The sequence below is a fragment of the Microplitis mediator genome, chromosome 1 (genome assembly GCF_029852145.1).
Source record: "Microplitis mediator isolate UGA2020A chromosome 1, iyMicMedi2.1, whole genome shotgun sequence".
NCBI classification, from domain to species: domain Eukaryota; kingdom Metazoa; phylum Arthropoda; class Insecta; order Hymenoptera; family Braconidae; genus Microplitis; species Microplitis mediator.
In genome coordinates this window covers 8,998,462-9,022,173 of record NC_079969.1, presented here as the reverse complement: position 1 = coordinate 9,022,173, position 23,712 = coordinate 8,998,462, and the positions used below count along the sequence as shown (strand labels likewise).

Here is a 23,712-nt window from a genome sequence, read left to right as displayed (position 1 = left end):
TTTTTTTATTTCAGATGAGGCAGTCATGAGTTATCCTGCCTACGGTATGGAGACTTTTTTTGAGGTGACTCGTCTCTCCCCACTACCACTGGCTTGTTTTTCAATATTTTTTAATGAAAATTTAGCAGAATATTCTTAGATTGATGCTCAATAATGTCACAAATTTCAAGAATTTTAATAAAGAAGGAACTCTGAAAAAAAAATCACGAAAATATGCTCTTTTTTTTGTATCGCAGACCTGAATCGTTTATTTGAGAAACCCCATAAGTCAAGAAAACAAAATTTTTCAGGAAACACAAAAAACATTTCTTTAGAAAAACTTGACATTAAAATAATAAATAAATAATTGAATACAATAATGCTAGCGTTTCTGGAAAAGATTCCAACAAGGAAAATTCAATTTTTTAATTGAAACTACTTAAAAAAATTATTTAAAGTTGATTGACTTATGGGGTTTCTCAACCAAACGGAAAAAAAAGTTATAAAATGATTGTTTTTTTAAATGTTTCCACTCTAATCATTTATTACACGGATAAAATGAAGTATTAAATATGTATTTAAACTTTGAAACCCAGAAATTACAAAAAATTATAATTAATTTAAACATTTTAATTAGTCATATAACAGTCAACAATAAAACACCATTTGAAATTAATTTCCCAAAAAAGCGCGAATTTTAAATAAAAAAAAAAAAAATTATTTCTGTGAAACTAAAACTACATATGTTTATTTGAGTCATTGACTTATGAGGTTTCTCAATTAAATGAAATTGCTGTCACCCCGTTAATTTTTTTTTAAACGCTGATTTGATGCATATTTTGATTGATTTCTCTGGAGGGACATCCAAAGAACCCAAAAATGCGAAAAACCCAATTTCATAAAAAACATGACTTCTGGGGTTTCTCAAATAAACGATTCACCTCTTTCCTCCCTTAAAATTCCCTATATTGACACCCAGGTTCCGGTTTATAATTTCAAACACTAGTTTTTAAAGTTTATTTTTTTCCGTGCGGTTTTAATTCATTGAGTGAATTAAATTTTTTTGATTTTTTAAAATTGATTTGAGAGTTTTTAATGTTCAGTAACTCGAAAGACGAAAGCTTTAATTTAAATGCGTATACATGACTACAAATTTATGAAAAATTTTGAAAACTTAAAAATACGAATTTCGAAAAAAAAAATTTTCTCAAAATACGTATAATTTTCATATTAATTGACACAAAATTATCTTGAATACTAATGAATACCCACATGACTAATAAAATAAAAAAAATTTCAAAACCTAAAAAATCCAAATTTTGAGAAAAAAAAATTTTTTTTTTTTCAAATCGACATCATATTCATGTAAACAAACTTAGTAACGTTACTTTGAGTATCCACATGACTATAAAAATCTAAAATATATTTTGACTCAATTTCAAAACTTTATTTTTAAATTCAATTTTTATGGTTCTGCATTCAAACGTTTACTTTTTACTTTTTTGTCCATTTTTACAGAGTGTTCAAGAACTTTTGTTTTTACGTCCTTTAAATCCTTTTGATTAATTAGATTTCCTTTCTTTATAAAAGATTTAACAATTTTCTTATTAATCGGATGTGCATTATTCTTATCTAAATCTATTTCAATATAATATTTAAGTAAGTAATTAAGTGCATCAATAACAGTAAATCTTCCTCGTCTCATAATGTCTTCAATATTAAAATAATTAATGATCGGCGGGCCGTGTGATTTGTACTCATTAAGTACAGTGCTGTAATCAATTGGATAACAAATAGGATTTAAAAACGTTTCGTTGACTGTTATCGCGTCAATAATAAGTGTCGGTGTCATTTTGTGCGGGCAATCAAATGCTCTCAATGCATTTAAAACGTAACAATAACCATTTATCGCCCAAAAACTCCAATCGAATGGATGAACGACAATCAATCGATCGCATTTTGATTTTATTGATTGGTCATATATTTCTAAATATGTTGGTCGGAAATTAAATGACGATGATATTTGATCAAATACTTGCTCCGGTGATGCGTAAGATTTTTTTAATAAAATTACTTTCATACATAAACTCAGAATAATTATCAGGTAAAATGATATCATTAATTCTGCAGCCATTATTTTTAATTTTATTTTTTTATCTAATAATAAGTAAAAATAAAAAAAAAAAAATTAATAAGGAATGATAAATGTGGTGGGTATTAAAGCGTGAGTCAGTTAAATTAAGGAAGTGGGTGGGGGCGATAGTGTGATTAATTAGGAGACATTTATAAATTTGTTGTAGAAAATGTTTCATTAAAGTAATGGACGGGAGTTTAATTAGTTTTTTTTTTTTTTTTTTTTTTTTTTTGTAATAGGTAAGGTAATATTTTGTTTATAATATTTTTGAATTTTTGGCGGGAATCTAAATTATTCGAGATTTTATTTTTAAATGTTTTGTTTTGAGGTTTTCATATTTGAAAATTAATTTTGAATATGGCGGGGAATTTTAAGTGACGAAATTTTAAATTTTACTTTCTTTATTTTTAAATATTTATTTAAAGTATTTGATATTAAGATGGGACAGTTTAAAAAATTTTATGCGAATTTTTGAGTTTCAGAATTAAAAATTTTGATATTTTGATGTTTAAAATTGAATTTAAATTGGTATGGGAATTTTTTAAATTCTAAGATTTTGATATTTGACGATGAATTTTGATTAATATGAGAATTTTCAATGCTATGGGAATATTAATTGTTATGGGAACTTTCAAGTGTCGAAAATTTTAATTTTGATATTTCGATGTTTGACTATTAATTTTAATTGTAACGGGAATTTTCGAGTGTTGAAATTGAAAATTTTAAGATTTTCTTATTTGTAAATTAATTTGAATTGTTATGGGAATTTTTAAGGGTCAAAATTTTAAATTTCAATAATTTGATGTTTGACAATTAATTTTGATTGTTATAGGAATTTTCGAGTGTCAGAATTTAAAAATTTAAGATTTTGATATTTGAGAATTACTTATAATTGTTATATGGGAATTTATAAGTGTCGAAATTTTTAATTTTAATATTTTGATGCTTGATAATTAATTTTGAGAGTCAAGCAAAATTTGAAGAGCTGAAATTTCAAATTTTAATATTTATATAAAACATTTGGTATTAATATATAACAGCTCGAAAAATTTTCCTTTCTAAAATAATTCCAATTTTTTCGGCGGGAAGTTAAAAAATTTTGAAAAAAAAAGTTTAAACCATTTTCAGCGCGAAAAATTTTAAATTTTAAAATGATTTATTTTTAAAAAAATGGATGAAATTAATATTAATGTTTAAATATGAAGTATATTCATTTTGAAATGGTATTAAATCGATGTATCGATATTTTAAATCTTAACTCAGGCTCAGACAATTTGCTGTCATTGGCAGACCTCGAATAACTTAATATATATACACATATAATAAATACATATATCAATTCGAACACACAACAGAGTTCTCACTGCGGTGGCAGCAGCTGCCAGCCACCAGCCAGCTGTCTTAACATTTTATCCCCTCCCCGCGTTCTCTTCAAACACAAACCAACAACCAACCAAATTACTTAACTCTTGAACACTAAACAGAAACACATTCGTTACAAGTTAACTCTCGCGTCATAGAATATTCAAGTGCTAAAACATTTTTAAATTAATTATTATCTGTGTAGTAATTAAATTTTAAATTCAAATATTTATAACTCATAAATTAAATTAACATCAAATTGATTTATGAATTAGCAGATGACAAGTCAATTTAAATCTTGTGTTTTCAGAAATTTATTGAATATTTAAAATAATTAATTAATAATTAATTGGGTAATTAAGACAATGGATGATGTATCAGTATCAAAGGTAATTATTTAATTGTTAAAAAGTAATTATTATATATTACTGCAATAACCTGTTGCATACCGGCGAGATAACCTTCAATTTAAATGGCGGGGAATTTGAATTTAAATTTTAATAATAATGAAATTTAGACTCATTGAGTTTTATATATATTTATATACATTTGATATATATATTTGGAGTGATTTTTTTTCATATTATATATATATTTTGATATATTATTAGTTATTAAAAATAGCGGGAAATAAGAAATTTGAATTAAAATTTTTATTAAAATAAAAATTTATTTATTTAGTTATATATTTTTGTATAAATTTAAAATATGTCAGATATTTATTCATAAATTTTTAAGTAACAAGAGCGGGAAACTTTAAATTTGAATTGAAAAATATTTCCCACACTAAAAAAAACAAAAAAAAATTATGAGTGTGAATGTAGCAGACATACGACAAATTTCCAATTACAAATAAACAATTAAATAATTAAAAATATAAAAATAAAAAAAAATGCTCGTACACATTTTCAAATTCTATAAATGCGCATTTTTTAAATTTTATTCGATTTTTATTTAATTCACTTATTTCAAAATTTTTTAAATTTTAAATTGTCATCTACATTCACACTCACAGAAAATTTATAATTACCGTCAGTTTAAAAATTCTTTCATGATTTTAAAAATTTTTTAATATAAAATTTTACTAATTTTTTATTTTTCCGAAATATTTTCGGAAGTTTAAAAATTTCACATTTTTTTTTTTAAATTCATTATTTTCTTTAACTCAACATCAAATTTAATTAATTAAAATTTTAATTAATAATTAACGAGCAACCTGTAGTCACTACGCGACTGCCCAAATATCACTACTAAATTTATAAAATACGCAGAAAAAAAAGGATTTCTTCCCGCAAAAAATTTTAATTTGCACCAAGAAATTTTATGCATTATCAATTAAATACAAAAATTGTCTTGGGGCCAGAAAAGATTTTTTTGGTCAGAAATAATTCCTTGCATCAAGTAATTTTTTCTAGTTCTAAATGAATTTTTGTTTTCAATTCACAATGCAAAAAATTTATTGGGGTAAGTCAAAATTTTCTTTAGGTGAGTAAAGATTTTTTGTGTCAATGAATCCTTTTTTTTTCTATGCAGACTTTTTTGGCTTTGAGAAGCTTCTTAAAACCAAAAGGGAGCATAAAAATCTGTCATTTTGGAATAAGTAACACGATATAAATAATATAGCTACATATTCAATGACATTCAGTCATATTTAGTGACAGAATAATTGAAGTATTAATTTATTTAAAGAAAATAAATACGATCGTCTTTTTTCCCGCGTAATTTAAATGTAATTCGAGTGATATAGATAAATCTATTTATCTCGATACTTGGCAATTAAAAAAAGTTTAAAGTATGAAAAGATACAAATTCAAGTCAAGACCTATCTAATGATACCAATTTCATTAACAGTAACTAATTCTATCATATAGATATGGCGGGAACAAAATTTTCTTTATTCTCTTAATAATATAGATTACATAAAAATTGATATAAAAATAATAAATAGTATTTTTTAAGGGAGTATTTGCTCACAAAGGAAATTACAAAATAGGAAGCGCGCGAAAAAAATCACAAGCAAATTTAAATATTTATGACAATGAGCTCTGGTATGATGCTTACAAACATGTTTGGTCGACAATTAAAACCTGTGCAGAGGTAATTTATTACTAATAATTAATTATCAAAATTTACAATTAATAAATAATGATATTATTAATTTTTTTAATAGGAAATAAATAACAGTATGTTCAAACAAATATTGATTGATATTAAGAAATATATAAAAGACATAAAAGATGATGATAATAATAATTTTTTAAACGAAATATCAACAGCTATTTTATTAACCGGTAATTTATAAGGTTCTTAGTAATTGAAAAATTGATTAATGGCTGAATAAATTTAATTAAAATTTTAGGTGTAAATCTTCCGGATCATGATGAATTATTTCGTAAATTGTCACTGCAAATATCGAGTATCACTAAATATATTGCTGTTATACAATCGAGGGACTCGGGTAGCATGAAATCATTGATAGAAGAAATGATTTTTCAGTTGATAAATGGATCTGAGGTAGAAAATTATATTTATTTATTTATTTTTAATATGATTATTATTATTTTTAATTTAACTTTAAAGGAGGAAGTGCTGGTGAAAAAAAATCAGTGTACGTTGAGAGTGTTAGAGACTTGGTACAAAGATAAATCTATGGAAATTCCGCTTGTTATTGTTATCCCGGATTTTGAAACTTTTAATCCGATTATACTTCGTGACTTTATATTGGTCTTAAGGTAAATATATGAGTGATAAATTTTATATTTTTGGCTTGTGGGTATCGAGAGCTTTTGTTTGAGTACCCACATGACAGGAAAAAATATGAAAAATTTATGTTTAAAAAAAAATTTTTTTTTTGGAAATCATTGATGTTTTTATGTTAACTAACTCGAGAGCTTTTGTTTGAGTACCCACATGACAGGAAAAAAAATATGAAAAATTTATATTTTCAAAAAAATTTTTTTTTGAAAATTATTGATATTTTTATGTTAACTAACTCGAGAGCTTTTGTTTGAGTACCCACATGACCATAATAAAATATGATGTTTTTTTAGTAAACATTTTTTTTTTAGCTCGTACAGAAAAACCATAAAATTTGTATTAATTTTTGGAGTCGCGACAACTCTTCATGCGGTTCACAGGTCATTACCATACGACGCGACGTCGAAACTCCGAGTTCAGGTAAACAATAAAACGAAATAAACGTAATAAAATTTTCATATGCAAATATTTTGTGTGTAACTAAAAACTTTTAGATAAGTATAACACACAAAGCATTAAATTTACAGTTTGTTTTAAATTCCAATGAGAAACAAAAATAACAGCAACAGAAACTAAATACTAAATAAACTTTTCCCTTCACTAGTTTATTTTTCTTTACCTATTTCTGTATTTATTTTCTCTACTTTTACTGAGTCCACATTTTTATACTATTCTACATTTTTAAAAACTTGTAAAAATATGAATTGCTAATTTGTTTCATTTACTTTGTTTTTCTTTTCCAGGTTTTTTATACACAAAGGCAGGACAAAAGTTTGTCAGATATTTTAGAGGGAACAGTTTTTTCAGGAAAAACATCATTCATGTTAACAGGACGCGCATTTCAATTATTAACCGATATTTTTTTATTCTATGATTTTTCTGTTGATTCTTTTCTACAAGGCTACAAGGTAATTTTATATATTTCCTATTATGTATGAAGTAAAAAAAAAGTGAATAGTACATTTGAATTTGTGACTAAATTACTTTTAATTTGAGTACCCACATCGATATATTTTGATAACAAAAATTTAAACGTCAATCAATTATTATAATTATCTTATTAATTACTCAAAAATTAATTAATACAAATATATCGTTGTTGGTACTCATTTTACTCGGAATTCCACTATTAATAAGGATATCAGATTCATTTTGTTAAATGAAAAAATTAATTCAAGTTTTAGATTAAAAAAAATTTTTTTTTTCAAATAATTAGTACAGGCTAATTTGTGATGAAATTTCCTGTAGTTTGAGTACCCACATCAATATGTTTTAAGAAAGTCCTGATAAAATGCAATCCGCGATTTAATTAATAATTAAATTATTAAATAAATCACATAGTAATGACTTAATTGGAACATATTGTTGTGGGTACTCATTTTGCTGGAAATTTTACGAACTACTTAGAAATTCTATCAAAATGTGTAAAAACAAAAAAAAACAATTTGAATTTTTTTTAGCTGTGTATGTTTCAACATTTTTATGGCAACAGAATATCATATTTATGCTGCGACCGTGAAAATATTGAAAAAGCTGTTGACAAATTATCGGGCGATGATCTAGATGAAGTTAGAAATTTACCTTCGATTGTGAAGTATATAGATAATTGGAAAATAGCGAGTAAAGAAAATATAACAGACAGTGCATTTAAATGGCTGCTTGTTAAATTACTGAAAGAATTCCACGATTTTAAAAGTGGGTTTTTTATTATCCTAAAGTGTTTGCATTATTTGGTTTCTTCGCTACCCGGCGCACCCTTGGGTAAACAGGTAATTTTTTTTTTGACTGTTCATTTATTTATCTAATGAATTTTTCAGCTCAGTACTCGTTCAAACATACAATACTACTTATAAATTAAATGCTCAACATTTCTTGTATAATTTTAATAAATTTTACCTATAGATATACTGATATATATATTTTTTAAGTCAGTGCATCAGGGGCTCTTGTTTGAGCACCCACATGACGGGAAAATTTTTCAAAACATTTTTGAAAAAAAAAAAAATTTTGAAAATTTTTTTTTTTTCTAATTTTTATTATTTTTATGTAAACTAACTCGAGAGCTCTTGTTTGAGTACCCACATGCCCCATAAAAAAATGGCTTGAATTTTTCAAAAAATAAAATTTTTGATAAAATTATTCACAGCTTCGTGAAGTTTACGCCACAGCAGTAACGTGTGATCTAACAGAAACTAACGAGTACAAAGAATGTCTTAAACTTTTGAATTTTCTTTCAAAATCCGAGTTGATAACGAAATTAGAAAATTTTATTAAAATAATAAAAGATAATTCTGGGGATAAAAATGATTTTAATCACATACTAATTAATCTTGAAGATCGTTTGAATAAAATCAGAGAAGCAAGTTTAGAAATTACAACAGAAGAAGTACAAACTTTAACTCCAACTTCAAAATTAAGTCGAACTTCATTTAGAGAAGTAATTGATTCATTTTTTTTTTTTATTAATAATAATAATAATCGATAATCAATAAATATAATGAATGTTATTTCGTAGAAACTATTAAATAAAGCACAGGAACATTCAAAGTCACCATTCAAACACGCACAAGCCGAATTAATGAATTATTTAAATAATTTGATGATGATTCATTTGAAAAATCCAAATCGCCTACCAGCAAGCGAAATATTTTGTTTCAGTGATGCTAATGCTGGCAAACATCATTTACGTGGTTCATTACGTGCTGCTATACATATGGGATTAAATGATCCATCGATTTATTTAAATGTGAGTAGACAAAATATTAATGACATGAATTTTGATGACAACAATTTTATGATAGTCATTATCATTATAGTCTTTGTTTTTTTAAGTATAACTACCGAATTATTGATTTTATCATAAAAATTATTCAGTACTTTTTTGTAGTAAATTTAATTTTCTACAAAAAAGGTTTTTAGCAATTTTACTCTAGGTCTATCCCTTTACCTGTAAATGAAATTCTAAAGAAAAAAGTGAAAAAACTAAATTTTTAGTTTTGAAATAATTTATTTATTGATCTATTTTATACTGTAACTTTTAAATTATTGGTTTTATGATCAAAACCAATCAATACTTTTTTTTTAGTAAATTTAATTCTCTACAAAAGAAGTCCTTATAAATTTTAGTGTATCTCGTATACTACGGGAGTAAAAATAATATTTATTGTTATGGTATTATCAACAATTATTGAAATGTTTATAAAAATGTTAGTGTGATCGTGAGATGGTTGGTTTTTATATAATATATATAGCAAGTAGTTATTTAGTCCGAGATAATGATAATTATTTTTGGTCGATTGCAGAGTTACCCCCGCCCTTGACCCTCTTCTGCCTAAAATATTATTACTGTTAAAGGGCACTTGTTGTTAGTATCCTTTAAAACAATGAGTAAATATAATAGTAAAGGTTTAAATAAACGTGGAAAAATATTTATTTCCGGTTGTATCCCCATCCGCTCTCTCATCGCTTTCCAACACTTTTATTTCCTACACCGACCCACCGATTATTTATCATACTCATAATTATTATTTTATTCATTAAACCGACACTATTTAATAACAATAATAATAATTCTAGTAAATAAATCTAAATGCATGTTAATAAAAATAACTAGATTTGTTGTAGTAGAGCTTAAAACCGATTTTCAAATCCCAGACTCATTCGCTTCAAAATGGCCGTCCTCATCTCATGCAAATGGCCGACTGTTTTATTTTTAAATCATCAATTGTAATAATAATCTTTAAGATTAATAAAATAAACCACCAGCAGACATTTTTTCAAATAATTAATTAGCAACCAAAGATACTTTGCGTAAAAATAATCCGCGATATTTAGAACCCGAGACTCTAACCTCAAAATATAAACCATCATCTCGACCATTGTTATTATCATCAACTCTCAATCAATTGAATCCTTCAGTTTAATTACTCCATTAATCATTAACTAGAAATAATTTAAACTACAATAAAATTTTTAATTAAAAACATTAAACAACTAAATGAATTTGAAATTTCAAGTTTGAATTTCAAATTTTCTCCTGCATTCATCATATATATGCATAAAAATATATATATATATATGATTAAAATATGAAGAGGATGTATGAAATTTAGTATGTCGGAATAATCCAACTGCAGCATTCACCCGTTTACTATCCAATGAATTGCAAATGTCCTAAAATGTTCCTATTCCTCTAGTTGTATCTCTATCGCTATCTCTATCTCTATTTCTATCTCTATCTCTATCTCATTCACCCTCCCAGCTCAGCCCATTCCACCCGGTTTGTCTCGTGTGTAGCATTGCTCTTTATTATACACACTAAACTGGTTGTTCCTGGCGGTTTAAAATGTATATTGTATTGGCATTGCCACTGGTCTATTCTATTCATTTTCTAACCAACAGTGCGACTGCTGTAAATTGGAGACCGACCAAACGATCCAACCGACGTTACCTGACCTCAGCATTATTTACAAACTACATTTGGAGTCACGGAAACTGATCAATATGTATGATTGGCTGCAAGTAAGTTAACACTCACAATCTTCACCATCACTTGTTTTATTTCCCGTCAACGTTAACATGAAGAACTGACTATTTTTCAAATTCCTCACTGAATATCCGGTAGTTTGAGTACCGACATCGCTATATTTGTACAACAAAAAATACGCCCCAAAATTTTATTTTTTGTCTACAGTTTTATTCTCCATGAAATTTCCTCTCATTTGAATACCCACACCCCTTCATTAGCAAGCATGTGAAAAATAAAAAATATACATGTAAAAAAAGGTGTGGTTGAATTTACCACAATCGGGGATATATATACTACACTAACTAATAATATATAGGATTACTACACATTTAGTAATGACTACTAGCCTGTTGTGGTACACAAACTGCAGTAACATCTACTGCTGTCGTTGATTAAAACAACTCCTTGGTAAATGACAGCTGTGTTTCTTACTACTCCACATCATAGTTTCTAATTTTTTATCCAAATTTATTTTTTAAATATATATTAATTGATATTTATTATTTTTCATGGTATTTAAACAGTTTTAAAAATTTTTAAATTTATGTCATATTGTTCGCACAAAGAGTTTTTAAATATATTTAAATGGATTTGTAAATAATTAATTCGAAATGTCACACGCACTATATTTTTAAAGTAGATTTTTTTTTCTATACGTCATGATATTTATTTTTCATTTTGAATTATCTTTATGACAAATTAATTCTTGTATTACTAACATACTTTCATTGAATATTTAATTTTTGTTGATATAAAATACAAGCCCCTAATTTTAAAGATTATAATTCACACATTTAAAGATGAAGTAATTATTACTACAATTGTGGAGCTAGTACAGCCACACAGTGGGGTAAAAAAGTTAAAGGTGGTGCTGTCGTTTTCGTTTGTCAGTCATTTTACTCCACATTGGAGTAGATTGTACAAATTATGTGATATTGTGTACTCCAAAAATAGTAATACCAACAAATTCTTATAAAATTGTGTGGTTAAAGAAACAACAGGGTGAGTTTTCCATACTACATTGAGCAGTTACTGAGCCTACAAATTTTGACCCCAGTCGAATAGTAAATAGAACTACTGCAGTAGAGATTAATCTTATACAGTTTCATTTATGCTACTCCATTTGTCGATACGATGACTACAAAATGTAGTTCAATTATTACTAGTTTTGTGTGGTAAATTTAACTCCAGCGTTGTTTTACGTGTATAATTAATAAAAATATATATATAACATATTCATGACCTCATCACAATATATCGTTGTTGGTACTCATTTTACGGGGAATTTCATCAGCTCATCAACTGTCACATTCATTTTATCCTAAAAACTTTTAAAAATAATCCGCGACTGTTCAATCCAATTAATTACCACTTAATTATAAATTTCTCGGAATGTATCGATGTGGGTACTCATTTTACGCGAAACTGCGCCAGGATTTTATAATTAATATTGATTTAGCTAAAAAAAAAACGATAATTAAATGATCAATGAATTACTATTTTAATGGAGAGTAAAATTTATTTAAAATTTAACAAGTGACTCATAGAATATGTATATCGATTATATAGATTTAGATGTAGATGTCGATAGAAATGGAAATAGAGACAAAACAACGTGATTTTAATCGACGGTACATAATTCATAATTCATGCGCAGCCACGGCTTCACTCATTAGATATACACGATGAGACTACCCTCTATACACGAGCTTTCCATAACTACTTTATACTTGTATATATATATATAGACAATACATATACATATATTTTCAGTACACTCGTATATTTTACATTCAGTCACTCAAACTCTTTAGCTGAGTGATCTTAAAATAGCTCGGAAAAATTATCTCGATCGTTTAAATAAAAGCTAGTACTAGAATATAGTGCTCGTTAAAAAATCCAATGAATATGCACTCGTTAAATTTTTATTTTTATTTTTTACGCTAAATATCTAGATCAACATTCAAGTTTTTAAAAATGTTTTACTCTCTACATTAATACTGTCTGACGATCCTCTACAGTAAAATAATTATACCTACTTTAGTCACTAATTACAGTTAATTATCTAATTAGAAACTGTAATTTAAATTTCAACTTCATTTTTACTTAATTCATATTCTTAAATAATTTTATCTTTCAACTCAAATATCGGTTGAAATATTAAAAATATGATAAAAATGTATGAGTACATTTTTATAGGGAATTTAATTCTCTATAAAAAAGGTCCTTATAAGTTTATTCATAAACTCAATCCTTCAGCCATTTTTATACGATCTAATAAAAAAATTTACTCAAATTTATTGATACTCATAATTATTATTATAATTATAATTATTATTTTTATTTTGAAAGGCATTTTTGATGATTGTCAATCCTAATGATGAGTCAGAGCAAACAGAAGTCGATCCAGAAATACAGTATCCTTTTTTTTTTCTAAATTACTTACAATTAATCAGTCAATTTTTGAAAAAAATTGATTTTTTCTTAACAAAGTTTTATTAGAGCGCGTTTTACTCGAGCCGTTGCAGAACTACAGTTTTTAGGTTTTATTAAAACGTCAAGAAGAAAAACTGATCATGTTAAACGACTTACGTGAGTTTTGAAATTATCTTTTTTGTATTTTTGTAATTTTTTAAATAAAAAATAAAAAAATAATGATAATTTATTTTTATTAAACTTTACTCAATCACACACTTATATTAGGATGGTCGTCAAAAATTAAATTTTTTCAGACGCCCTTCAAAAGCTTCTTTTTAGTGAAAAAATTTAAGTAAAAAGAACACGTGCCTCAGGACGATCAAAGTTCATTTTTCGATACAATCGCGGTTTTTTTTAAATATCTTATGAAATATGCAGATTTAAGGAAAAAATCATAGGAACAATTTTGTAGGAAATTGAATTCTTGACAAAAAAGGTCTCGTTCATTTTTTTTATAAAATGTGAATTTATGAAGATATTTTAAAAAAACTTTTCTTTGATCTTATGAATTGAGCGTTTTAAGAATTATAGATGTTGAAAATAATATTTTCATGATACCAGCATCGAAACTTGAAGTTTCAGTGTCTCTACAGTCCATCGAAAAAAGCTAATTTTAAGCCGATGCTGCAAACAACTGCTAGCGAATTCGTAATTCAAAAATACTTTCATACAGCGGGTATGAAAGTATTCCCAAGGGAAAAAACACAATTGTTTCTGCCCGGTGTTGGTTATATTTAATGTTCATTTGCAGCCTTATTACTCTCATTTGTTTACTCATTTCATTTTTTAGCTCACAGTTTTAATTAACCAAATAAAATTACTAAATAAAAAATGAGTGAAAATGATATTTTTGTCTTATTGACTGTTTAATAAGTGACTGTAAATCACAGATTTCTCATTCTCTAAAAGTTCTCCTTATCATCGGCTTGAAATTAACTTGTTTCTTACTGGCTGCTGACACTGAATTTTAAAGTTCCGATGCAGGTAATCATGAAAAATATAGTGTGTGACTCAGGATAAAACACGATTTCAGACTGCTGGTGTCAGCCTTCGCCTGCGGCTTGGGCAGCCAACCTCACCCTAGTCGGAAATCGTCTTGTTTCATCCCTTGTCACACAATACACTATTTTCTAAATGTATAGAAACTATAACAAGCATTAATAATTGATATGTTACGAGTTACGAAGTTGTCTATATTTAAGAAAAAACGTTATCTTTAATATTCGTTAGACTTAAAATTCTCAGTTGATAAGATCTAAAATAGTTTACCACAAAAGAAAAATTTTCGCAGAAGAAAAAAAATTCTATCTCGATCATAGATCTAGAAACATTCGATTTCTCATTTAAATAACACAGAAAATTTTTCTCTCAAGCTTTGAGTTTTTTTAACTCGTTAACAAATCAATAGACCGAATAGACTAACACACATTTTTATAGAAAATTGAACCCTCTACAAAAAAGGTCTCTTATCATTTTTTGATAAATCTACCCTTTCATAAGTTTTTTCAAGTTAAAGTTTACAGTACAATAAATTTCGATATTATTTGACTTTTTTGGCGAAACTATTAGACTTATAACAAAATGTCATAAGACCTTTTTTGTAGACAATTTCATTTCCTACAAATTATCTCTGAAACATTTTTCGAAATTCCGATACGTTCTTTAGTTATTTGCATTTAAAAATCAATTTAAAAAAAAAAATTGTGTTTGTTAAGTGACTAATTCAAATTTAGCACTTTGGCACCATCTATATTATTTTGTTGTTATTAATCATTTATTATTTATGTTGTCATGGCGTTTAATTTATTTATTGTTTATTAATCGTCATAGAGACGAAATTAATTAATTCAGTTTTTATTTAAAAGAAGAAGACGACATATTTTTTTTGTAATTCTTACTCTTAAAAATAAATTATTTCAAATCAAACGAAAGTGTAACATTTATCAGGTTATAGGCCCAGACCGCTGTAAATAAGAGTAAAAAGTTTAAAAAAAAAAAAAATATGTCTTTGTCGTCAAGTACAATCAAGCCTCTTACAAAGGGAAATTATGATACGTGGGCTATGCAAATTGAAGCTGTAATGGTAAAAAATAGTACATGGGTGTATGTAAATGGTAAAAAACCAAAACCCGAATTGGTTGAAGGAGATAATGCGTCAGCTCAAAGTATTGAAAAGTGGGAAGAAGAAGATGCTAAAGCAAAGTCAGATTTAATAATTGCTATTGATCCAAGTTTATTACGAATGGTAAAAGGTTTAAATACTTCAAAACAAATTTGGGACAAGTTAAAGTCAGAATATGCGTCTACGGGACCGGTAAAACGAGCAAGTTTACTCAAACGTGTGACATCTTACAAGATATCAGAAAACGGTGATTTTCATACTCAACTGATGGAATTTTTTGACATAATATCAAAGTTGTCAGCTATGGGAGTCGAAATGCATGATGATTTACAGTCAACATTACTTCTCAATGCATTACCCTCAAGTTTTGAAATGTTCAGATGTGCTATGGAGTCTCAAAATGAATTGCCCAAACCAGACATACTTAGAGAAAAGGTTATTGAAAAGTATGATGCTCAAAATCAACGTGACATGGATAATTCAGAAGTTATGTTGGTCAAGCAAAATTTTAAAAATTTTAAACTGTTTCAAAGTAATGGGCCTCAAGGTAGTAAAAACCAAGGCAATGGATATCAGAGAGGTGGATATCAAAGAGGTGGATATCAAGGAGGACAACGCAGAAACGATGGTAATTTAAACAAGCCATTTAAGTATAATTGTTTCATCTGCAATAAAATTGGGCACAAAGCAGCTGATTGTCCAGACAGAGTAAGTGATGATAAGCAAGAATATTCATCAAAAGTTGAAGCTCAAGTCGAAGATGTGTTTCAAGTAACGGAAGAGGCTCTTCATACGAAGCAGGTATCAAGTGATAATCGATGGTGTTTAGATAGTGGCTGCACATCTCATATGTGTAATAATGAAGCAGCATTCATCAATATGACGTCAACCAATGGAAATGTTTTGTTAGCTAGCGATGCACAAACTGAAATTGTAGCGAAAGGAACTGCTCGTGTTTTTACTACAGATGGAAAATCAAACAGGTCGGTAAAACTTGATGATACATTGTTGGTAAAAGAATTAAGAACTAATTTCCTATCTGTTGCGAGAATTACGGATCACGGAAATACTGTCAGTTTTTCTAAAACTAGCGCAACTATTTTTGGAAAAGATGGTGAAATAAAACTGTTAGCACAAAGAGTTGGAAATTTATATTATGTTTGTGGCAGTGAAGAGCAAGCGAATGCGGCAATAAATAATAATTCAGCAAGTTTGAAGTTATGGCATCATCGTCTAGGACATTTAAATAAAGAAGATCTGTTAGAAATTTCAAGAAAAGGATTAGCTAGTGGTATGAAGATAAATGAAGAAAAGAAATTGGAAGCGTGTGACATATGTTTAAAAGGAAAAATGACTGTATTACCATTTCCTAAGAAGTCTGAACGATGTACAACGAAATTAGAACTAATACATACTGATGTTTGGGGACCGTCAAGAGTAGAATCATTAGGACACGCTCGATATTTCGTTACATTTATCGATGATAGTACACGATGGTGTGATGTTAGATTTTTACGTAATAAAAGTGATGTTCTTCAAACCTTTAAGGAATATAAAGCACGTGTTGAAACTCAGACTAATTGTAAAATTAAATATTTGATGTCCGATAATGGAACAGAATATTGTAATAAAGAGTTTGATGAATTCCTGAAGAAAAATGGTATTTCCAGACGTCTAACTGTTCCCTATACACCACAGCAAAATGGAGTAGCAGAGCGGAAAAACAGGACATTAATTGAAATGGCGCGATGTCTTTTAATTCAATCTGGATTAAGTCATGGATTTTGGGCTGAGGCAGTAGCGACTTCTAATTATTTGAGAAACAGATGTCCAACATCTAGTTTGGATAATCATTCTCCATTTGAAGTTTGGAACAAAGTAATACCTGATTTAAGTAATTTAAAGGTTTTTGGTGCAAAATCATTTGTTTTGGAAAAACAACTAGGAAAATCAAAGTTTGATCCACGTTCGAGAGAAGGTGTCTTAGTCGGTTATTCAGAAGAATCAAAAGGTTATAGAGTATGGATTACAGTTGAAAAAAAGGTTGTAGTTGCTAGAGATGTACAAATTCTTGAAAATCAATTTTTAAATGAAATAGAAGGAGATAAAATTTTGAATGAAAATGAAGAAAATATTGAATGTGTTCATATTCCAATTAAAAATGAAAATAAAAATGAAGAAATAGAAAATGATCAAATTAATGAAGAAATTTGTACACCAAATCGTATTTTACGTCGGAAACCAGGAAGACCACGAATAGAGAGAACAGGTAAAAAAGGAAGACCAAGAAAAATTTACAACACTGGACAAGCAGCAAATATAAACGAAGACCAAGAGGAATATGATGATGATGATGATAAAAAAATTGAAATGCAAGAAGAACCAAGTGATGATGAAATATTTGTTGATGCAGCAGGAAATGAAGAAGAAATAATTGAAGAAGCGAATCTAGTAAATATAACCTTGAAAGAAGCGATGACTGGAGATGAAGCAATTTGGTGGATGGAAGCAATTACTGAAGAAATTCGTGGCTTAATTAAAAATCATACGTGGGAAATAGTTGATCGTCCAAAAGATAGAGCTGTTGTTACTTGTAAAATTGTGCTTAGAAACAAATTTAAGCCAAATGGAACACTTGAAAGAAGAAAAGCTCGAGTTGTTGCTCGAGGGTTTACACAACGACAAGGAATAGATTTTACTGATACTTTTGCACCCGTAGCTAGGTTGGATTCTGTCAGGCTTTTGATAGCATTAGCTGTACGTGAAGGTTTACCAGTTTATCAAATAGATGTTGTATCAGCTTATTTAAATGGACTTTTGGAAGAAGAAATATTTATGGAACTACCAGAGTATATTAAAGAAGCATTAAGAGAAATTATTAAAAAGGATGGTAAAAACAGTAATATAGGAAAAATTGCTTACGAGATGCTCCAAAAATTATCACAAAGTAACAAAGTTTGTAAATTGAAAAAGGCGTTATATGGTTTACGGCAAGCTGGTCGTCAATGGAATAAAATATTGAATGAAGAATTGGAAAGTCTTGGATTAACTTCAGCAGCTAGTGATACATGTTTTTACTATAACATGAGTGAGAATCAATACACAATTTTGGTTGTATACGTTGATGATATTTTATATATATCAAGGAATAAGAAAGAAATTGAAAGAATTAAAGCTGGACTTGCAAAAAGATTTGAAATAAAAGATCTTGGTTTGGCACGACATTGCTTGGGAATTGAAATCAATCAAATTGATGGAAATATTGAATTAAGTCAACAAAAATATGTAAAAGATCTTTTAAAAAGGTTTTATATGGAAGAATGTAATCCAGTAAAAACTCCAAGTGATTCGCAAGCTAAATTACCAGAGGGAAATCAATATCGAAGAAAAGATGAAGAAAAACCATTTCGACAATTAATTGGATCACTGATGTACTTAGCAATTGCCACTCGTCCAGATATTACATTTACCGTTAACAGACTGTCACAATTTAATGAAAAATACCAAGAAGTTCATTGGTCAGCAGCAAAGCGTGTGCTACGCTATCTACAAGGTACACAAAATTATGGACTAGTATATAAAAAGAATCAGTTGGGAATCCAAGGATTTTCTGATGCTGATCATGCAAATGATGAAAATGATAGAATTTCATATACAGGATATGTGTTTATACTGAGTGGAGCTGCAATATCATGGCGTTCAAAGAAACAACAGTCGGTGGCAATATCATCAACAGAATCAGAGTACGTGGCTTTATCAGAAACATCTCGTGAAGCACTATATCTACGAAATTTGATGTTAGAATTGAAATTAAATGACTTGTCGATGATGAATCTTGGCACTGACAACCGTGGAGCAAAGTACATTGCTGAAAATGCTACTTGTCACTCACGTACTAAACATATTGCTACAAGATATCATTTTGTTCGTCAATTGGTGAAAAATAATGAAATAAAATTGAGACATGTTCCATCTAAAATAATGCCTGCTGACATTCTTACGAAACCACTTCCAGGACCTTCACATTATCGTCTTGTTGATGCAATGGGACTAAAAATTTGTCTAAGTGCAAAATTTGAGAAGGGTGTGTTAAGTGACTAATTCAAATTTAGCACTTTGGCACCATCTATATTATTTTGTTGTTATTAATCATTTATTATTTATGTTGTCATGGCGTTTAATTTATTTATTGTTTATTAATCGTCATAGAGACGAAATTAATTAATTCAGTTTTTATTTAAAAGAAGAAGACGACATATTTTTTTTTGTAATTCTTACTCTTAAAAATAAATTATTTCAAATCAAACGAAAGTGTAACATTTATCAGTGTTTTGATTTTGATTAATTGTAAAAATAAAAATCATAGATTTTGTCACTTAAAACTGGGGAAATAGAATTTTTCAATTAGAGAAATCAGAATTTTTTTCTTGCGCGAAAATTTTTCTTTTGTAGTGAACTATGAATTTTTTTACAAGCACTTGAAAAAAAACGTTGCTCTGAAATGACGCACCCTAATATATATATACACGTATGTACATATATGAATATACATGTATATACGTAAATGTAAATGAAGACAAGTCTCAAAGGTTTAGCCTGAAGATATTTAATTAATTCATGAGCATCTTAGACACGAGAGTCAAATATTCTCTTACTTACTTCATATTATTATTATTATTATTATTATTATTATTATTATTATTATTATTAATAACATATAGTAAGTAAGTGAGTAAGTAACTAACTACGAAGTTATAAAAGTAATAACAGTCTAATGAGTTATGAAATATCTAAGTACTGATGTAACTTGAGTACTAATATTACTTATTTGAGTACAATTTTTTTATTTTTTTAACGGTTTTTAAACTAGACTGGGCTTTAAAATTAATTTTTTTGTACCCCCGCTCCAGGATAAACTTTGACGGAGATAAGCAAAGTGACAACTACTATAGATATAATTTTTAAAAAATTAGATTTAAAGATTCTAAAATATTTTTAATAAAATTTCGTTCGAAATTATCCGAGTACAAATTACTGCTTCAGTCAACTACCCGACATAAACCTGCCCCTAATAAGCCTCTTCCCCTCAATTAGTAATTACTGAGTCCAAACTTCCCCCACTTAACAACTTTTTTGTCATCTATACCAGGCAACCCTTTATATAAGCATCTGTTAAAATCATCAAAATTATAAACAAAGATAAGAAAAAAAAAAAAAAATTAATGAGAAAATTTATGATCCTGAAGTTGGCAGACAATTGAAAATTTGTACTTTTTTTTTTAACAATTAAATTTGAAGAAAAAAAAAATTAAAAATATGCACATGTAGAAAATTTCAAAGACTACTAGTGCAATTTTTTTAAATATTTTTTTTTTTTATAATTTACCGTCTAAAAAAAAGTCCAAAAATTAGTAGACGTCGGCTGACTTCAGTATCGTGGAAATTTACTCTCTATATTTCGCGGAGATTTTAGCCCCATAAGTACTGAAAAAATTAAGAAAATTGCATGTGACAAAACGTAAATATGACTTTCAGAATTATGTAAAATAAAACAGGCTTATAACGGGTAGTCGAAGACAAAACTAAACGTACGGCAGTAGAAAGATTGGAATCCCAAACAAAATTTCCCCTACGTCCCCTAGATCAGGCTTATGACGGGTAGTTGATTTTATTGCTTTTACTAATCATGTTCAACAGAAAAAAATATTAGTTTGAGGACCTAAAATAATCAAATCCATAAAAAATCAACTAAAATTTTGTATCACGAAATATAAAATAGCGAATATAATTATCAAAAAAGTTTCATAAGACTTGACTCGGTTTTGCAAAATTACTAATCGTACTTGTCTATTAAATCCAATTAATCTCAAGTAACTTGACACTGTACTGGTAAAATAATTACAGCAGAAATATTGTAACGTAAAAAGTTAATTACAAAAAAATTAAAAACTAGTAATAAGAAAAGTTTATTTAATATTTGTTGCAATAACGTACGCTGTTAAAAAAATTGTTTGAATTTTCAAATCATTGTATATAACTTAATAAACACATACATTTGTGCTTGAAATTTCATTACTAATTTTATATAGAATTTAAAATACATCTTTGAATTTTCAAATTAACACTTTGGATTTTCAAAAACTTCTTTTTGAATTTTCAAATACTCTTTTTTTAATTTTCAAATACTTTCTTTTTAATTTTTAAATAAATGTATTTGAAAATCTGAAGCGTCTATTTGAAAATTCAGAAGCGTGTATTTCAAATTCTATACGATCGTTATAATGAAATTTCAAACACAATTGTATGTGTTTATTGCGTTGTATACAATGTTTTGAAAATTCAAACAATTATTTTAACAGTATATCACATTTAATACTGTATCATTTTATCATTTATCACACCGTCAATGATGTTCAGTTCAGTCACAAGTTTTATTTACTTTATATTATTGAGGAAATAAAAACTTAACAATAATAAAGTCTGATGTACATCGCTCACATTACTCACATAGATAATTATATATTTCACCATACAATCCTTGATTACTGAACGCGCAGCACGTCACGCGCAGAAATTTCATATACAAGCATTTGAATTTTCAAACAAATATTATGAAATTTCAAATGGAATATTTAAAATTCAATATGTCTTATAATTTTCAATACTTGGTTTGAAAATTTAAAAAACAAGTATAAATTTTAAATACGTTTATTAAAATTCATATTTTTTATCTTAATTTTAAATACCAGCTTGATTATAAAATTACGTATATTAAATTTGAAGCTTTTTTTATTGAAAATACAATTCAAATATCTAGTTATGAAAATTCAATTCCTTTTGTATTGTATTTTTTAAATTATTTTTAACAGTGATAGCAAATTAATTGAATTTTAATTCTAGTTAATAACAGGTTCTCTGCAATCTAGTATTTAAACTCTCGTTACTTAGCTTGATTTTACAAAAATTTTTATCACAGATGATTTATTTGTGTCAATAATTTTTTTTTATTTTATGATTTACAAAATTTTTTTTTTAACGCCAGATTACTCAAAACAATTTTTTGAATTACTTACTGCCACCAGTTATTGATGAATCTTTACGTAATGGATGTCTTTGACGTCTTCCTTTATATTTATTTAACATTTTATATACGATAAATATATTTATAATAATTATATCAATTAATTAATTATTAATAATAAATATAAAATTATTTTTTTTATTTATTTTTATAGTTTGGAGACTGATTTTTTTAGCGAAATTTTAAATTTGAATTTAAAAAAGTTTATTTTTTATTTGTTGCAACAACGTAGCAAATTAATTGAATTTAAATTCTAGTTGACTGGTTCTCTGCAATCTAGTATTTACACTCAAGTTACTTAACTTGATTTAACAAAAATTTTTACCCCAGATAATTTATTTCTATCAACAATTTTTTTAAGTTTTTGAATAAAAAAAAAAATTACAGTTACTAAGGAATGATTTGGTACAAAAATATAAGAACTCAATTTTTGTAAGTTGACACGTTACAGCTTATCTACGTCCATCAAAAAATAAAATAATTCACTCATTTTTTTTTTTTTATCAAAAAAAAAAAACTATTTAAAAATCAGAACAAGTGACGGCTTTTAGTAGCGGGTGGAATCTATTATCAGTGATAACAGAGATGGAGAGAAGAAATCTCTGAATTGAATGGGATTTAATATATATATATATATAGATGTATATATGCATATAGATCTACAGAGAATGTAGGAGAATATTCAACATTCAGAATATCTTTGAGCGCAAATTCTCCATATGATTTCCGCGTATCTAGAATTCGAGTGAAAGCTTCTGATGCTGATTCACTCCCTCATTCTCTTCATCTTTACCCTCATTCTCTTAAATTTTTTTTTTATTCGCGTCTTCTATCAATTCACTATTACATTCACGATTCATCGTTTTTTAAACACTCAAATTTTTTACAACTTTAACATCAATAAAAATTTTATTCAATTCATAAAAAAAGAAAAAAACGTCTAGATCAAATCTTTATAACTTCGAATAATTATTATAAGAAAAGTATTGAATTTACGGAAAAATTGATAGAGACCTTTTTTGTAGAGAATTAAATTTCCTAAAAAAATGTACTGAGGCATTTTGGTCATAAATTTGATTTTTAGGCGGCAAATTTAAATTAAAGACGAAAAAATATTTTTGTTTGAGTATCTAATTAATTAGGAGCTTGATTATAATTAAAATTACGGGTTAATTATTGGAGATATGATACGAAGGTATAGAATCAAATTTGTAGAGACTAAAATTTCCTTCAAAATTTTTCATATACGTTTTTATGATAGGGTGGATAGT

General features: G+C 27.3%; 3 protein-coding genes across 7 annotated transcripts in view; 1 reads left to right on the top strand and 2 right to left on the bottom strand.

Annotated features, from left to right (window-relative positions):
- Positions 1-23,712, bottom strand: part of LOC130676968 (fasciclin-1) — a 202,253-nt gene that overhangs the window by 41,788 nt on the left and 136,753 nt on the right. The gene's annotated exons all lie outside the window — the stretch shown is intronic.
- On the bottom strand, positions 1,314-2,145 carry LOC130677088 (uncharacterized). The gene has a single exon (XM_057483680.1). It carries the CDS (start codon positions 2,111-2,113, stop codon positions 1,445-1,447), a length of 669 nt encoding a protein of 222 aa, XP_057339663.1. The 5' UTR covers positions 2,114-2,145; the 3' UTR covers positions 1,314-1,444.
- LOC130676996 (origin recognition complex subunit 3) lies at positions 3,529-13,397 on the top strand. The gene is made up of 13 exons (XM_057483515.1): positions 3,529-3,864; positions 5,435-5,572; positions 5,646-5,766; positions 5,835-5,989; positions 6,056-6,207; positions 6,544-6,652; positions 6,976-7,140; positions 7,693-8,001; positions 8,379-8,669; positions 8,748-8,978; positions 10,634-10,753; positions 13,113-13,177; positions 13,263-13,397. Exons 1-13 carry the CDS (start codon positions 3,841-3,843, stop codon positions 13,354-13,356), a joined length of 1,974 nt encoding a protein of 657 aa, XP_057339498.1. The 5' UTR covers positions 3,529-3,840; the 3' UTR covers positions 13,357-13,397.

Excerpts from the sequence above, each read along its gene's own strand:
- LOC130677088 (XM_057483680.1), bottom strand. The coding sequence starts at position 2,113 with ATGGCTGCAGAATTAATGATATCATTTTACCTGATAATTATTCTGAGT.
- LOC130676996 (XM_057483515.1), top strand. The coding sequence starts at position 3,841 with ATGGATGATGTATCAGTATCAAAG. Across the intron at positions 6,653-6,975 it reads CGTCGAAACTCCGAGTTCAG|GTTTTTTATACACAAAGGCA; the intron begins GTAAACAATAAA and ends TTTCTTTTCCAG. Across the intron at positions 7,141-7,692 it reads CTTTTCTACAAGGCTACAAG|CTGTGTATGTTTCAACATTT; the intron begins GTAATTTTATAT and ends AATTTTTTTTAG.